This window comes from Ambystoma mexicanum, chromosome 4p (genome assembly GCF_040938575.1).
Source record: "Ambystoma mexicanum isolate Mex_15411 chromosome 4p, UKY_AmexF1_1, whole genome shotgun sequence".
Classification (NCBI taxonomy): domain Eukaryota; kingdom Metazoa; phylum Chordata; class Amphibia; order Caudata; family Ambystomatidae; genus Ambystoma; species Ambystoma mexicanum.
The window spans coordinates 1,093,085,243-1,093,103,377 of record NC_090927.1 but is presented as its reverse complement, the minus strand read 5'-3'; the positions used below and the strand labels follow the sequence as shown (position 1 = coordinate 1,093,103,377).

At 48.4% G+C, this 18,135-nt stretch overlaps 1 protein-coding gene across 2 annotated transcripts in view; it reads right to left on the bottom strand.

The window, feature by feature from the left end:
• STX7 (syntaxin 7) overlaps window positions 1–18,135 on the bottom strand; it is a 415,618-nt gene that overhangs the window by 19,565 nt on the left and 377,918 nt on the right. For both annotated transcript variants that reach the window (XM_069606681.1, XM_069606680.1), the window contains exon 9: window positions 3,088–3,170. In XM_069606681.1, the coding sequence (XP_069462782.1) occupies window positions 3,088–3,170 (83 nt within the window). The remainder of the gene's footprint in view (window positions 1–3,087; window positions 3,171–18,135) is intronic.

The window sequence follows — 18,135 nt, the reverse complement described above, 5'->3', positions numbered from 1 at the left end:
CTCACAAGTCTAATCAGATTGTGGCCCTACATTTGATTCTTCTTTTTTCTCAAAAACTCCTAAGAACTTGTGCAAAGACTTTTCCATTTACCTACCTGAAGTGTTGCAACTTATGCAAAAACTTTGGCCTATTGACTTTGTCTTAGCCTATTGAATTGAATGACTCTTCTCTTGCTATCTGAAAATATTTGCCCTGCTTATGAATATTTGTAAATTCTTGTGTTCTAATAACCTTTGCCTTTTACTTTCCTTTTAAAGAGTATTCTGTATGCCAACAGCAAGGTATTAATGTCCCCAGCACCCTTGTCACTGAAGTCTCCTGTGAGTGTAGGTTGTGTTTGTGGGCTATCCCAAAAGGTCCTCGCCTGATCCAGAAACTCAAAGTATATAGTATCGCAGTGTATCTGTGTGCTATTATTCTATTACTCCCTCTAAAGAAGGCTTTATAACTGACCGATAATTAAATTATTGTTTATGCAAGAAACCTTGAGTGTAAGAGTTTATTTGAATACCTGTAACTGTGAATCTTTGTGTAACTCCACTACTGGTCACATTTCCCCTCTTGACATGAGCCTCGCTGCTCAACACGCTACCAAAACAGTAGTACAAGCTTATACCAAAGGTTGGGTTGCCTATACCTCTAGTCATAGTTACTTGTAGTGTTCCCAGAGGGTACTGCATTCAAACTTTGCCTAACATGCAGCCGGCATGAAAATGTTGTTATACTGGCATATATTGTGGAGAAAAGCAAGCTGAAAATGTATTGGCAAAATGCTCCTCTGCACTGTTGGTGACTTGCATCTATTGGATATTTTCATGTGTTACCGTACAAAACCAACTGCAAACTGGCATTTTACCCAATTTGTTCCCCATTTTAAGCCATTATTTTAAAAATTCTCTGGTGGGAAGCCCCCCCAACAACTCTTAATTGGTTTGGGCTCCCTCGCTACACCCTTTCACACTGGCATATTTGGGGGAAATATTGACATCCCTCCAACTAAGCAATTCACACGCCGCCACTGGGGTGTACAAACAGAAACTGAAACCTGTGAACAATTCTGCGGGGGCAAAGTGATATTCGTGCAACCACTGCGAAAGAACCAAGGGACCAGTTGCCTCCTTCCCCCTGTACTTGGCGCCTTTATGTGATATGTCATCTGTTAAACAGGCTGTCCTTGACGATCATTTGAAACGGAGGCACGAGGGATCCATCTTCTGTTAAACTGCCGATTTTTGACTAGCTATTATTTCAAGCTGAGTTGGAAGTGATATCCCTTCTGCTAAATACCACCTCGAACTACACATTATTTGAAGCTGTGCTAGGAGTAATGTCCACTTGAAGTAAAAGAATGCAGTCTCTTGCGGACTGCTAGGGCATTTTTGCAACTGTTCAAAACGAGTTAAAATTTTAGGATGTATATTGACTTGATGCAAACATTTGATTCCATTAAACCTACTCTGAACACGCTTAATGGCATGCTTTAAGTATACTTAAACCAGTTGGGCCTGCTGACCTTTATTTGGTGTGCCACCGCCCCGCCAAGTTTTATTTTTGCCCCCTCGCTTTACCCCCCCTAATGCCGATTTCTAGTGATGCCATTGCTTGCACTCTTTGTTCTTCCTGTCTTTTCCTGTTGTCCGACCTACAGCCTCCATGCGCTCCATCCCGCTTTCCCCCATTTTGTCTTCCACCCCCATAACTCTGGAAGGCACTGCCTCCCTCTTCATGGTCTAACCCACACTCTTGGCTTCCTTCGACCATTCCCACACGTTAAAAATGTAGACTCATTTTGACTGCTTTAACTTGTCACATAATATTTGTTACGGCATATTTAACTTATTCAAAAAAATAAACTATAAAAAAAGGTACTGTTAATTAACTGTAATGCTATGTTAGTGTAAAGCAGAAATCTGTGCACCATCGTTCTGCGGATAATAAAAAAGTAATCAGGTTAATTAAAAAAGGCTGCACAATTTAGTAATGGGAAAATAATTCCATGAGTGCCCCAACAACTTGTGATTGTGTCAATTTTGGCAAAGGTTTTCCAGTAGTAGTGCAGACTTATGTTCCAATGCCACACAGAATGGCTCATCTGCATTTTCAAATCATGTGAATGGAGGGACGTGAATCGGCTTCAATGAGACAGCCAACGTACCGGAAAACCATTCATAAGCCTCCCCTTCATGACCAGTTCCAAACAAGCTCAATCGTAACATCAAAATGGAGGTACTACGGTCTGGAAAAGGAGCAGGCTTCTGTGAGGAAGTGAGTTTTTGAGCATTAAAAATAACGGTATTGCAGTCAATATATGATGTTGAACCCTAGGTTAGCGCCTTCAAGGAGAAGGATAGAGGCATGTGTGTGTGCACCTCCTGAATCTAGTGTCATTCAGGATATCAGGGACACCGCACCCAGGGAAAGGTTGGACTAGGAGAAGGTAAAGTCAGTGCTTTGCTACAAAACATAGCACGTGAAAGACACAAGGAAAAACGAGCTAGTAAGGCGAGAACTGCAGACTCAGCCACAAACCTTTATGAAGCCAATCCTGGTTGCAACGATTTGTGGTTAGCCGCTATACCACACAACTGTGGATAGTTAGATGCTCTTCGTTTTAAAAGAAAAACTGCTAAAATGCAACAAAAATCAAATGAATTTGACTTTCAAGTCCAGTCAGACAAAGTGTGTTTCATTCACTTCCAAGAATGACAATATCTAGCAATAACAACAGTACAGCATATGGAAAACACACTTTGCAGGAAGGCTTCCGAAAGCCACCTTTCACAGAGAAAGCTTTGCTACACGGCACCCTCTGCGAAACACATCGCAGAATATGCCAGATGACAGCATGCAAGTGTTTCCGACTGGAAGACTTAAGAGCCAAACAAGTCTGATTAACAAAGCATTCTGGAAACGTGCTTTACATAATCGCACTCTACCACTGGAATCTGGATTGTGAAACTTTATTATCTAGAATGTGTCTATAATAAAGGGACAGGTAAAGCTTTCTCTGCACTCGTATTGCGCTGTCCTAGGAAACTGGATAGTAGTAACCAATAAAGCGATCAGCTGGACACCACAGCCTTTACCTGGTATTCTGATGCTCTTGCCAGCTGTTGATTCGCCTGCTGGACATGTACGTCAGCACTCTCCACATTGGCCTCTATGCTGTCTAGGATTTGAAAGAAAAAAAAAAACAGTAAAAAAAGATAGCAGGTATGAAAATTAGAAGACATTAGTGCCGGCGAGTGGAGTGTGGCTGCCCCCAGCAAATCAGGAAGCTCAGAACGGAGGCTTTACCACACAGTAAAACCACTGCTCCAAGCCTCCTTGGAACTGGATCCACCATCTTCCCTCACTGGGAAATGGGTAAGTGTGGTGCCCTGCGTCCCCTTCCCCATTTTCCACATCCCCAATTCCCCACCACCCGGCCACTTACATGGTGCTGCCTCGTCGGCGCCAGGAACACTAGTGTTCCCGGTGCACACCCAGTCATGGCAATGGCCGCTATGGAAAGGGAGAAGGGACTACATGTCGTTCCCTTCTCCCCGATCCATTGTGGCTATCTTGATTTGCAGTTTTTCTTAAAGTTGAGAAACTGCAAACACGCCGTTTCTCAACTTGAGATTAACACTATTAGTACCCCGGTACAACATTCCGGGGTACTAATAGCAATATAACCCTTGCAGGGGGGGGCATTACCAGTCAGGAAATGCCCTGGACTAGCGCCGGCTAATGCCACCCCTGCTCGGGTTATATTGCTTAAGTATATTCCACTGCAATTACATTTATACATTTAGCCGTACTATGGATATTTAAAGTGCTACTCCCTGTGGGAAACCTAGTAGTTGCATACAAAAAATCCCAAATGTTTAGTAGATAGGAAGTCTGGCAAGATGAAGACAGAGAGGTCTTCCTCTGCCTTTACTAAATATGCTACCCTTACACAACTCTTCCAAAGGGCAAGACAGAGCACGAGAGAATGTGACCTTTTACCACAAACAGAATTCCATGCAGCCCACAGGACATAACATCAGAAGAAATGTCACCTCAATGAGTACCTCTAGTATACGGTCTGCTTAGGCCCAACTACTGAGACAATGAGTGAGCAATGCTGGTAACGCAATGCATTAAGTGTAAGCAGCGCGCCATGAGATTGATAAAATCGCCTGTTTGAACCCCTCTCTGCTCACACTATGATCGCTGTGAGCGCTTCAACTGGGCAGCAGGCGCCATCTTGTTGACCATCATGCTAAACCTAAGCAGGGATTTCGATTGAGCCCTACACTGCACTTCCTAAGAAACTAATCATAACAGTGTTGACCCCTTCCCATCGTCAAGCAAACTTGCTACAAAGAATAACTTTGTAAACGTTGTTTCAAATCTCAGACTACCACTCAAAGAGAAACATTTTCACAACACTGTACTCTGGTGGAAGTAACATTGATCCCATAACGAGAAGGTATATGGGAATCCGTGGGGTTGGCAGGGCATGTAGGCCTCTGTGCTCTCCACATCCGCTGTGGCAAGGCACCATGCATCCCCAGAATGCATGCATAGTCTTGTCCTTGTGGGTGAGGGGTGCTACACTACCAGACGCCAAGATGTTGGCACCTCCACCTTGATCTTTCATGATTGGTTGTTCTGCATGGAGGGAGTATTTTTTTAATCCAGTGCAAGCTTTACTTTATGCTCTGCCTCTATTCATAGAAAATGCAATTTTTCTGCATTATAACCGACTGATTTCCTTTAAACTAACTCTTCGCCTTTACCTTTCTGGCTCTGGAGCTTTAATGGACTTTCTTTCAACGTTTGATTTGCCCTCTGGATTAAACATGGACTGCTCAGTTATCTCCTGACCTTACTGTGCCTCTATTGGGATACATATTCCCCCAGGGCTCCTTTCCCTTGGACTCCGGCCTCCCATATCTGTTACAACCAGTTAGCTTCCAAAGTGACTACATGAACTGTGGGTGGGCTGGCTGTCTGCCTGCTGCTTTATTTTGCCCTTGCTGATCCTTCCCCCCTCCCCTGCCTTTCTTCTGCCCCCTCTTGCAGCTTTCTTTGCTCATTACTATAGCCCCACCGTTTTAGTTATCACCTGACAACGTAGTTCCTAATTGCCAGAGTATGGGATCATCTGACAGGTGGTTTAGCAATTTAGCCATATGGGTTCCACAGAAGACAGCAAGATACACAAAAGAACACTATGGCATTCAGGGAGGGGTTACGGTTAAACGCAGTACACTCATTTGAACATAATCTGGATTTTAGACTAAAATATCCAATGCATGCAACATTGTAACTTTCAATTAAAGGCAGGTCTTCGAAATAACCCTGGAAGGAAGGTGCATTCCCGTTTGTTACCTTAACATGGCTCTAAAGAAGCTAGCAGTAGGGGGTGAAAGCTTCACTTACTCAGGTGTTAGCAGGTCAAACATCTAACCGACTTGGTCAAAGTGTTCTGCTGCCTGTAACTCAAAGTCAATTGGAGGTTACGTGTATATGGTGGGATTGGGAAAATTACCAGCAATCTAGCACACCTTCAATGGACTTTTGTACAATATGAGGTCCCCTCGGGAAAGGCATGTTTGGTCCTTTTCCACTTTGACACAGCAGGAGCTCAGGCCCTAAATCGCTAACAGTTGATGCAATTCTCCAGAAAGCGCAAAGTTATTTACACCTTCTCCCACTTCCGGATAACCTCCATCTTGATCACATAGGATACGGTCCAGAAGACATCCCCCAGTTTGCACGGATCGAAAAGACATGCCCCAGGTCATCTTACCGTGTAAATCTTTTTTGCTGTGTAATTTTCTGCTGGATTTATTTGAAAAAAGTGGTTTTGCACGGTGGTCTTGCATACAAAGAGGACTGCATAAAGAGGTCGTGGCAGCACACAAAGAGTTCAGCAGCAATAGTAGGCAGAGGTTTTGTAACCAGGAGTAGACCTTCTCCTACCACATTTTCGATACCTTCGACTAAATCCAACAGGCGCACCCTACAATCTGATTTAGTCTTCAGGATTTCAGCATGACAATGTCTATTATATAGGGCAAAGCCCAATTTCACAAGAATTCCTGGAGCTCAGGAATCATACAAAAGGAACAAGTTACTTACCTGTAACTATTGTTTTCCAGCATGGGTCTGGCATGGATTCACATGCTCATGAATATTCCCAGTCTTCAGGCTGGGAATCCTCGGTAAAAAGAAAAACAGTTTCAATTTCACTTACAAACTCGTCAAGAGGCGTCGAGGAACTTGGCGTTCAGTGTCAGGGAATCGACGCCCCTTCTTGAGTGCCCTCCCTTTAAGGCAGGAGTCACGGGTCGTCGAACGTCCGACGGCGAACAGGTTGAACTACGGCAGTGAAGTGGCAGCTTCGTTCCTAGCGGTGCTTGTCGACGACAGAGCGTTGGCGTCCTGCAAGGAAGAGGCGTGCGGGGCACCTCGGTTATGATAGTTCTGGACCGCAAAGAGATGATGAAGAACTGTGGCCTAGCAAGGGCGTAGAGTCATCGGCGTCTCTGTGGTCCTTAGGTGGCAGAAAACCCACCGGCGGATGCTCCTCAGCGCGTCGACGGTCGGGCCTTCTCCAGCGGGATAAAGCAGGTGACGATGCAGACGAGAGCGTCCGATTATCAAAATGAAGTTCTTAGGCAAATGGTAGCACGGCGGCTCCGGTCGGCGACGGCGGTCGTCGACAGTGGCGGACAACAGTCCGGGTGCTTCTCTTTGGGATTCCGCGGCAGTCCCCGTCTCGGGTCGGCAGCTTGTCGAAGGTCTGTCTATCAGGGAGCTTTGGCAAAGATCAGCTGTGCACGATGGTCCCTCGTAGCTCGGGAAGAGGGCACCTTACCAGGTCATCTCTGGGTCAGTCCTTGGAGACACAGCAGCTTTCAGATTGTGAAGGAGAGCAACAGCACTTCTTCTCATCCAGCGGGGCTTCAAGGTCAAGCTTCAGTTACTCGTCGTAGTGGACTTCAGCTTCTGAACATGATTCCTAGCAGTGAGAGGTCCCCAGATATACTGTTGATCTCCCATTCATTCCGCTGGGTCGCACTCAAGCATCCAATCACGACTAAGGGCATTCATGGAGGCAGGCAGGCAGCCAATCAGGCACACGAGGTATTCAGGTCATTCACAACTCTCCAGACACTCACAACAAGTTATGTGTATTGGGACAAGTACCGAGCCATTCAACACTCCAAGCTGCATTCATACCGGTTTCGGGCAGGGCTGTCTCAATCATTGTGTCAACCACCAGATACTACACATCCACAACACAGATTGCATATTCGTCACACACTCTATTCACCCGGGTCCCACCCACAGGAGGTACCCACAACATACATCACTGGGAAGGCTCCAGCTAGTCTGGCCGGGCCTTCACAACAACACCATATATGGCACTTCCATCCAACAGCCAGTCAGGGGAAGGGACAGAATCAGGGCTTCCCAGGACTCTGGGAAAACAAGGTAATAGGTATTAGAAAGCAAGAGGCCGCAAGGGCCACCTTGTTTTCCATCAGGAATCAACTGATCCCAATGGCAGGGCGGGGGTATCCCCAAAATGGAGGCTACTCTGCGCACCTGTCAAATTCAGCATGGAGCTGCCACCAGCCCATACCCTGCTCTGCGGCCCACCCATAGGTGCCCAAAAACATACGCACAGCGTTGCACCCCCACCCATGCCATAAGAGTATCCCACGGGTCCGTTCACCAAACCAAAAGAGAGCTGCACCGGCAGGAGTCCCACATGAACTCCTGCGCGGAAAACACGACAGAACACACGATAAAAAGCAGTAAAGGACAAGGATACAGAAGCCCTGTCCCTCCGATGCATTTCCAGCATCACATTCGTCCCCCCTCAGACTGAGGTGGAGGGTGCCTAATCTCCCACGGGATAGACACCCTCATTCAGACGGTCAACATACCTTCTGGAAAGGCCATCTGCATTATCGTGACTCTTCCCTGGTCTGTCCTCTATGGTGAAGTCTAGCCCTTGCAAGCTAATGGACCACCTGAGCAGTTTCGGGTTCTCACCCTTCATCTGCATAAGCCACTTCAGGGGCTTATGATCGGTTTGGACCTTGAAGGTAGACCCCGTAGGGTAGGGCCTAAAACGCCTAAGGCTCCAAACTATACTAAAACATTCCTTTTCAACAGTAGCCCACCTAAGTTCTCTACCCTTGAGTTGTCTACTGATGAATATGATAGGATGTTCTCTCCCTTTGTCATCTAACGGGGACAAGCCAGCTCCAATTCCGGTGTCGCAGGCATCCGTCTGGAGGATAAAGGGTTGGCTGTAGTCAGGTGCACACAACAGGGGTGGCCTACACAGACTTTCCTTCAAGCCATCAAAGGCCCTCTGACAGTCTTCAGTCCAATTAACCTTCCTAGGCTGTTTGGGTGAAGTCAGCTGTCAGTGGTGCAGCTATGGTTCCATAGTCCGCCATGAAATTGCGATAATACCCAGTGAGGCCCAAAAAGGCTCTCACCTGGGTTTGAGTAGTGGGAGTCTCCCAGTCATGTACATCCTGTACCTTACTGGGGAGAGGTTGGATTTGACCCCCTCCTACCTCATGACCAAGGTATGTGACTTTCCCCTGAGCTATCTGGCACTTGGTGGCCTTGATAGTGAGGTAAGCCCTTTTCAAGGCCTGCAACACTCTACCCAGATGTGTCAAGTGCTCTTCCCAAGTGGAATTGTAGACGGCAATGTCATCTAAATAAGCCACACAAAAGGCTTCCAGCCCACTGAGAGCATGATTGACCAATCTCTGGAAGGTGGCAGGGGCATTCTTCAACCCAAAAGGCAGGACCCTAAACTGGTAGAGTCCCTCTGGTGTTGAGAACGCCGTCTTTTCCTTGGCATGGTCCGTCAGAGCTATTTGCCAATAGCCTGAGGTGAGGTCAAAAGGTGCTCACAAATTTGGCAGCACCTATGGTGTCCTCGAGCTCATCAGCCCTAGGCAATGGGTGCGCGTCAGTTTTGGTGTCAGCAAAAACAGAGAGGCATACTGCTGGAGCAAAGTCCTGCAGGTCCTCTGCTGCTCGGTTGTCAAATCTGGAGAGAGATGCACTCACTCCACTGAGCCACCCTGAGGGTTGCTATGCAGCAAATCAGGAAGGGGCTCACTCTCATCCTCTTCTTGCTCTGAAGCCAGCAAGAGACATGAGACTTTGGCTCGCCGGTGGAAAGGCATGAGCCTATTAACATGGAATACCTGAGGGGCTACCCCTGGGATTCCCAAGTCAACCAGATAGTTGACCTCGCCCATCTTGGAGATTATCCTGAAGGGTCCAGTCCATTTATCTGCCAATGCTCGAGGCTTGGTAGGCTCCATCACGAGGACCTCCTGTCCCGGAGTCCAATCCACTTGCGATGCTTTAAGGTCATGCCAGTATTTGTTCAATTCCTGGCTGGCCTTGAGATTTGCCGTTGCTTGACCCATCATCTGTGTCATCCTCCGTCTGAGGCCTAACACATAGTCCCCCACTTGCTTGGCGGGACCTGGAGGTGTGGCTTCCAAACCTTCTCTGATCAAGGCAAGGGGCCCGCTCACGGGATGTCCAAAGAGTAACTCCAAGGGGCTGAAACCAACACCCTCTTGAGGTACCTCCCTGTAAGCAAACAGCAGGCATGGCAGGAGGAGATCCCATTTCCTCCTTAGGGGCTCTTCCAAAGCACCTAGCATGCCCTTGAGAGTTTTATTAAATCTTTCAACCAGACCATTGGTCTGGGGGTGGTAAGAGGTGGAGAACTTGTAGGTTACCCCGCAGTCTTTCCACATGGTCTTCATGTAACTAGACATGAAGTTGGATCCTCTGTCAGAGACAACCTCCTTGGGGAATCCAACACAGGTGAAAATGCCCAGGAGAGCCCTGGCAACCACCTTGCAGTTACAGTCAGAAGGGTATAGCCTCAGGGTACCTGGTGGCATGATCTACCAAAACCAGGATGAACCGATGTCCACCTGACGTGGGAGGGTCAAGGGGACCGACAATGTCGATGCCCACCCTCTCAAATGGTGTGCCAACCACTGGCAATGGCTGCAGTGGGGCAATGACACTGCCTCCAGTCTTGCCAGACAACTGACAAGTTGGGCAGGTCCTGCAGTGGGACTCCACTTCTACTCCCATCTGAGGCCATTAGAAATGGGCAGAGAGCCTCTGCTTAGTCTTCTTGGTACCAAGATGACCAGCCAAGGGCACCTCATGCGCCAACTGCAGTAGGAAGGGCCTGTAAACCTGGGGTACCACCAACCTCTTGAGGGCACCAGGTTCAGGCTTAGTGGGCTCACTAACAAGGAGCTCACCCTCCCAATAAATCCGGAATGTCCTAGGCACTTCTCCTTGCGCCTGGGACAGGGCCTGTTTCCTCAGACCCTCGAGAGAGTGACACTCTCTCTGTCCTTTACAGAAGTCTGCCCGGGAGGGTCTCCCTTCAGCCAAAAGCATTGAAGATCGGGATGATCCTCCGGGTTGAGAACCTCTCCCACAGGAGAGTCTTCTGGCTCTTCTCCCACAGGAGTTGCGACAGGGTTTACCACTGGACCCAGCCCGTCCGGAGCATGGATCCCAATGGGTGCTGTAGGAACAGCAGGAAGAGAAGGAGCTCCCTCCACAGAGGTGGCCCTCTTGCCCTTTCTTCATCTTGCTTTTGGCCGCGCCTTCGGCTCGGGTACCTGACTCACAGCCAGACCCGGTGTCACCTGTGACCTAGTGACCGCAGCAGCAGTCATGGGAAGACCATCCGCGATCAATCCCAACTCGACTAGATCATTACCTAACAGAATGGTAGCAGGGAACCAGGACAGGAAGCTTTGCGGTCTTGTCTCCAATTACGAGTGTGACTCGGGCTACAGGTGATAATTTGGGAGGCCCATCAGCTAACCTGGTGGTTCTCAGACGAGCACCTACATAGTCCTCTGGCTTGAGCAAGGTCCTGTCCACCACTCTCATGCTTGCCCCAGTGTCTCTCAAACCAGAAGAAGGCTGGCCGTTCAGGAGGACACTTCTCAAAAATCTACGGGTGTTCTATGGGATAGTCACCAGTACTTCCGCGTACTGGTTCCAGGCCCCAAGGGACACTAAGGAAATCTCTACAGGAGCACCAAATGTGATCCCTGTAGAGGAGGAGAGGACTGTGGCCTCCACCTCAGACATGGGGTAAGGGTAGGTCAGGCTGACAGCCTGTACTCCAAGTGCCTTACCTTTACACTTGGAGTCACCCCTTCTGTGATTCAGAGCCCCAGTGCGGGGTACGGTACTGGAACCACTGGGAGCCTGCTTTGCAGCAGGTGGACCACTACTCTTATTCCCACCCACAGATGACTTATCCCTGCTAGATTTTTGGGTCTTAGGAGAGGAGGATTTAGGTTTATTAGACTGACTGCTTTTGGGACTCCTCAGCTTTCTGAGAGGCCCCCTTTTCTTTGTCCTTGTCCTTCCGACTGGAGTCCTTAGGGGACACCCGGTGAGAGACCCACTTGTCAACCAACCTAGCCAGCTTAAGGGGATCCAAAATGTTCTGGTCAGCAACATACTGACGCAGCTCTGGTGAACAGGCTTCAGAAAAATGCTCAAAAAACAACAGGTGGGACAATTCAACAAAAGTGTTCACCATGTAACCATCAATCCACCCCATCATGTTCATGTGCGCAGCACTCACCCAGTCAACCCAAGACACATTCTCTCTTTTCTTAAAATCCCTGAACCTTTTAAGGTATTGGGTAGGTGTCTTGCCAAACTTGGCAATCAAAGCAGACTTCATGCACTCATACTGACCCCGTTCTTCAACACTCAGCTTCAGAATACAGTCATACCCAGTCTGAGGGACTCTGCTTAACAAACACTTAGCCCAATCTCTTTTGTCAATATCGTGAATTGCACAAGCCATTTCAAACGCTTCAATCCATTGGAGGATATCAGAACCCTCCACAAACACACCAACCAAATCTTTAATAAATTTACTAGCTGGGGACCTGACACTCTCACTGGGTTTTGCTGAAGTGTCAACTCTAGCTTTCTCTAGCTGGATTCTCTGACATTCAGTGTCCTTGTCTTTGAGTTCAAGATCCCTATTCTTGAGTTCAACTTGTTGAGCCAGGTCCTCCTTCTTAAGCTCAGCATCTATTTCCAACTTGCGATATTCAAAGGCCAATTTCATCCTTAATAACTCAAGCTCCAAGGAATTGCTGGGGTTCGGAATTTGGGCAGCAGGAATGGGAGCATTCCCAGAAACAGATTCAGTAGAAACCCCAGGGGCGAGTCATCATTGGTTGCATTCCCCCCCTCATCCAGAGTTTCACCATCGGTCTGGTAGTCCACCAGGGCAGCTATCAGCTTAGCCCTAGACTTATCCACAAAGTCTAACTCCCTGGCTTCACAAGCACTCTGGAGAGCCTCTAAGCTCATCCGAGTCAATTTACCATTTGCAATAGACTCCATTGCTTGTAATGCAGTTATTTTGTACACAACCAAACCTTAATTTAATAAAGTGAAGATATTTTGTAAGTGGCACGGTTATACACTGATTCTTAAAACCATAAGCATCCCAACGCTGCCACCAGTGTCAAGACTGGTGGGGGGTGTCTGTACTTTCGCTCTCTATATGGAAGAGGAGAGGCACAGAGGACCCCAGCCAAGATTCTCTATTGGGTAGCAATGGACGAGCAATCAAGGCCTAGCTTCTCAGGAGGTGATGCAGGCTGGTTCTTAAGTACAGTGTAGTCCCCAAACCCCCACAAAGGAATGTCCACACACTGTATTACTGAAAACATAGTCTTTATATAATTAATATTCAAAAGTATGTACACGATCACAATAAGGCACTTTGTACTCGGAAGTCAATAATGATAAATATATACAATTCTAAAGTGGTACCACCAAGGTTATCAAACCTCATTAAAGTGCATCAACTGTATGGTTAAAATGTCACACAGATCAATAACGAGGAAACCAGCAATAGAGATAGGAAGGAACGCAAGATGGTTGAAACAATAGGCAGAATGCTGACCCCTACCAATAGGCACAGTTCTGTGTGGAGATCCCCTCCCCCCCCACCTGGGCAACCTGTAAATAAAGATATATATATAGCACAAGCCCAGTCCATATATTATTCAATAGTCTTACTTTCTCCTATTAAGGTTTTACCCCCCCAATGTACCTGGTGGAGTAGAGTCCTCCGAAGATGCGTCGACCGATCCATCTTGAGTGACTCCCTTTAAAGCAGGAGCCACGGATCATCGAGAAACTTGGCGTTCGGTGTCAGGGAATCGACAGCCCTTCTTGAGTGCCCTCAGTTTAAGGCAGGAGTCACGGGTCGTCGAACGTCCGACGGCAAACAGGTTGAACTACGGCAGTGAAGTGGCAGGTTCGTTCCTAGCGGTGCTCGACGAGAGAGCTTTGGCGTCCTGCAAGGAAGAGGCATGCGCGGCACCTCGGTGACGATAGTTCTGGACCGCAAAGAGATGAACTGTGGCCCAGCAAGGGCGTCGAGTCGTCTGTGTCTCTGTGGTCCTTAGGTGGCGGGAAACCCACCGGCGGATGCTCGTCGGCGCGTCAAAGGTCGGGCCTTCTCCAGCGGGATAAAGCGGGCGACGATGCAGATGAGAGCGTCCGATGATCAAAATGAAGTTCTTAGGCAAACAGGAGCACGGCAAAACCGGTCGGCGACTGCGGTCGTCGACAGTGGTGGACAACAGTCCGGGTGCTGCTCTTTGGGATTCCGCGGCAGTCCCCGTCTCGGGTCGGCAGCCTGTCGAAGGTCTGTCTACCAGGGAGCTTTGGCAAAGATCAGCTGTGCACAATGGTCCCTCGTAGCTCGGGAAGAGGCCGCCTTATCAGGTCCTCTCTGGGTCAGTCCTTGGAGACACAGCAGCTTTCAGATTGTGAAGGAGAGCAACAGCACTTCTTCTCGTCCAGCGGGGCTTCAAGGTCAAGCTTCAGTTACTCCAGTTACTCGTCGGTGTGGACTTCAGCTTCTAAACATGAATCCTAGCAGTGAGAGGTCCCCAGATATACTGTTGATCTCCCATTCATTCCGCTGGGCACACTCAAGCATCCAATCACGACTAAGGGCATTCATGCAGGCAGGCAGCCAATCAGGCACACGAGGTATTCAGGCCATTCACTTCTCTCCAGACACTCACAAAGAGTTATGTGTATTGGGACAAGTACCAAGCCATTCAACACTCCAAGCTGCATTCATACCGGTTTCGGGCAGGGCTGTCTCAGTCATTGTGTCAACCACCAGATACTAGACATCCACAACACAGAATGCATATTCGTCACACACTCTATTCACCCGGGTCCCACCCACAGGAGGTACCCACAAAATACATCACCGGGAAGGCTCCAGCTAGTCTGGCCGGGCCTTCACAACACCATATATGGCACTTGCATCCAACAGCCAGTAAGGGGGAAGGGACAGAGTCAGGGCTTCCCAGGACTTTGGGAAAACAAGGTAATAGGTAATGGAAAGTAAGAGGCCGCAGGGGCCATCTTGTTTTCGATCAGGAATCAACTGATCCCAATGGCAGGGCCGGGGTATCCCCAAAATGGAGGATACTCTGCGCACCTGTCAAATTCAGCATGGAGCTGCCACCAGCCCATACCCTGCTCTGCGGGCCACCCACAGGTGCTCAAAAACATACACTAGGGGCACAGGGTTGCACCCCCACCCATGGGTGCCATAAGGGTATCCCACAGGTCCGTTCACCAAACCAAAAGAGGGAGAGCTGCACCGCCAGGAGTCCCACATGAACTCCTTTGGGGAATACACGACAGAACACATGATAAAAAGCAGTAAAGTACAAGGATACGGAGGCCCTGTCCCTCCGATGCATTTCCAGCATCACAGCACTTTGTGAACACTCTGGGGGCCGACTTCAAGCCACGAAGCGTAGAAACCTCTGGTGTTTCCTGTGAATGGGGACGTGGAACTAGGCGCCTCCAGGTCCATCAACGTCAAGAAATCCCCCTCTTTCCAGTTGGCCGAGCACGTGCTGCAACATGACCATCCTGTATTTTTGAGACTTGAGGTACTTGTTCTGATGTCACAGGTCCATAATGGGCCTCCAGCCCCCTGCCCCTCCCCCATCTTCTTTCTCAGGCGAGGTTTGTGACCTCAGGCACTTAGGTGTTGATTCCAGTACCTGGCACTTCTTCTCCAGCCTATCCCGCTTGGCTAGAGCTGCGCAAGGGTTCTTCAAGAGGGCCAGGCCCTCCACCCACATGTCGTCCAGGAGGGGCACCGCCATGATAGTCTTCCTTTTGGCCTTGTGCCGCTGGTACAGGAAACCCTCCTTCCTGCGTTCTTCGGGCACAAGCTGGAACAGCTCAGAAGCCCTGCCAATCATGGAATGCAACGATCCCACCTCGTCCGGTGGGGACGTCCTAGGCTGCGGCGACTCGCTGCCCGCTTCGATGATATCGTCGTCTGTCGTCGAGGCCATATCTGTCCCTGTGTCTGGGCATGCTGGGGGAGAGGGGGCCTGATGCGGAGGTTGAAATGGAGGCGTTGGAAGGCGTTTCTTTGCCTGCGGATAGTAGGGGGCCTGGGGAACCGATTGTTATGCTTGATTTAGGCTTGATCCAAAATGGCGCGGGTGCGCAATGCATTGTGGCAGCGCTTGGAGCTATGTTGGATATTTACTTCATACCGCAGTGAAACGCTGCACACATTTTGCTGAGTGTTAGATTCACAGTGCTGAGACAAACATGCTTTTCCAAACCTGGTATGCGGTCAAGGCCACTTCTGCTGGGAAAGCTAACGTTGTTATGGCTTGCTACTCTTCTCCGTGGAGCGTGTTTTCAGAGAAGGGAGGCACTGCGCTTCTTGGGGGGAGCTCTCGATTGACCCAGCTGGCAACCAATGGCTGTTCCTCAACTGCGCAAGTGCAATTTCCAGAATGTTCGAGAATTGACTCCCCATTGTGGAGTGTGTGTATATATGCGGAAGCCCGGAGGTGGTCAGGTGAGACTTCAGCCAGAGAAGGATGCTTACGTCCGGCCTTCCTGTGAGCTGTGGTGCTCTCGGCCTGGCTGTTCCCGGGGTCTTCCAGCCGCTTCTGGACGAGATGAGGAATTCTGTTACGCTCACGGTGATGTATTTCTTTTTGACTTCTTTACTTCTTTTGTGATCTATATCCTTATTATTTTTAATGAGTTATTTCTATGTACTTGAAAGCTTTGAATAAATAGCCGTAAAGAGCCGATTATCTTCTAAGAATGCGTGGCTGCGAGTTATTGTGTCTGTCTGTTTATGGTTCAAAGTATTTGCTCTATAATTGCATTGATGATTTATGGTTGTTTCGTGCACTTTTCGGGGGAGAGCAATACATTTTTGGCATCACAAACAGGATGCTCGTGATGAGTTTTTCCGAGTATCCAAGAGTCTGTTGAAACGTAGATAGGATTTGGTTGTCGTGTAAGTGAAGTTTTTGAATAGTGAAGTTTTTTTTCTCTCTTTTGTAAGTGTTTGAGTGCCTGTGGCAGTGATTGCAGTGTGAAGAAGAAACTATATAGGTTTCAACAAGGTTTTGCTTTGTTTGCGATAATGAGTAGTTTGTTCAAAAAGAAGAACGTTACCGCTGGCGGTGACTGTTCTGATGTTATTCCAGGCTGGACTAAGAGTCCGTATGATAAGTTGCCTCAGGCGTGGGCATGTGGTGCCGGTTTAAGTGAAACTTGGGATCAAGGATTGGGAGATGCCGATCCGACTGATGTAACTGCATGCTTGCAACAAGTTCCAGAATAACGTGGCAAAGAATGTGCAGCATTAGGTAGGCGAGGTTGGGTTCTTTTGCATGCTTATAGGAAAATACATCAAATGAAGGTGGAAATGAAAAATGAGGTTTTGCGATTAGAGAGAGAGCTAGCTGCAGAACGGCAGACTGCGTTAATGCAGCAGATTCAAATGAAATGTTTAAAGATAAGGCTGACATATATCAGGCGGTGGCCGAGAGGGCAGCAGTCGGAGTAGCTCGGTATAAGTATAGGAAAAAACGGGGAGGGGTCAACAAAAGAAAGGTGGCAACTGTAATCGCTACCGCTGGCGTAGACTGGGATCCGGACAAGTGGGATGGTGATATTTTTGATTCGACCAGTCTAGAAAGTAGTTCCGCAGAGGAGTCTGACCCCAAACCAGAGGCGAAACAGAAAACAGTGGCAGCAAAGCCTGTTAGAAGGCGGCAAGCCTGACCACACCCGCAGAATCCTGGAGGGGGTATGGTGGATTTAACCACTTTTGAGGATTACACAACAGAAGGTTGGGGAAATTATTACCTGTTTGAGGCAAAAATCAAGGGAAGCTTTATTGACATGGATGGTGAGATTGCTAGATGGGGGTGCTGCAGGGTTGTTGGTAGATTCTACTGATTCACCGCGTTTTTTTTACCCCTGTCAATTGACACCAATGTACAGGAGGTCTTAAGAACAGGACCGTCCCCTGATGCAAATGGTCAAGATATGCAGGTGTCTTTGTTGCACCTGGTAGCCCAAGCATGTAACCATAAATACCCTATTACCACAGATTGGCCCAGTGAAGAAACGAAGTGGTATACGTTGAGAGAAGAAATTCAAAAAGTCAGAGAGCATGCGATGAAAGAGGCGATTCACATAGATGCTCCTGATCACATGGGAGCCGTGCCGCTCCAAGTTTCAACGGTAAAAATGGTGATTAGAACTGCGCCACCCGCATACAAAAGTGTCATTATGACTTTGCTCGTAGGTATGACGGGCAAGGCTACTGATGAGGTAGCAGATGCCATTCGGCAACTTGCAGATTTGGGAGAGTGGGATAAGAGCGATAACAAGCCACGGGAGAGAGAGGGGCGTAGTGAGAGAAGAACTGAAGGCAGGCAGCAAGATAGCAAAGACTCCTGAGTGTCCCGAAAAGACATGTTTTTGGCTTTGTTAAAAGATGGTGTGCCACACGAGGAAATTGATGGCATTGAAACCAGAGTAATGTATGAATTATACAAAAAACGAGGACTTGCAGCCGAAGAGCGCTATAAACAGGTTAAGAAACAAGTAGTCACCACGCCACAGGGGGATGCCTCACCTTCTGCTCCCCCTGCGGAAGAACAAGATGAAGGGTCTATGGGGACAGCTTCCCCGTACCAGCC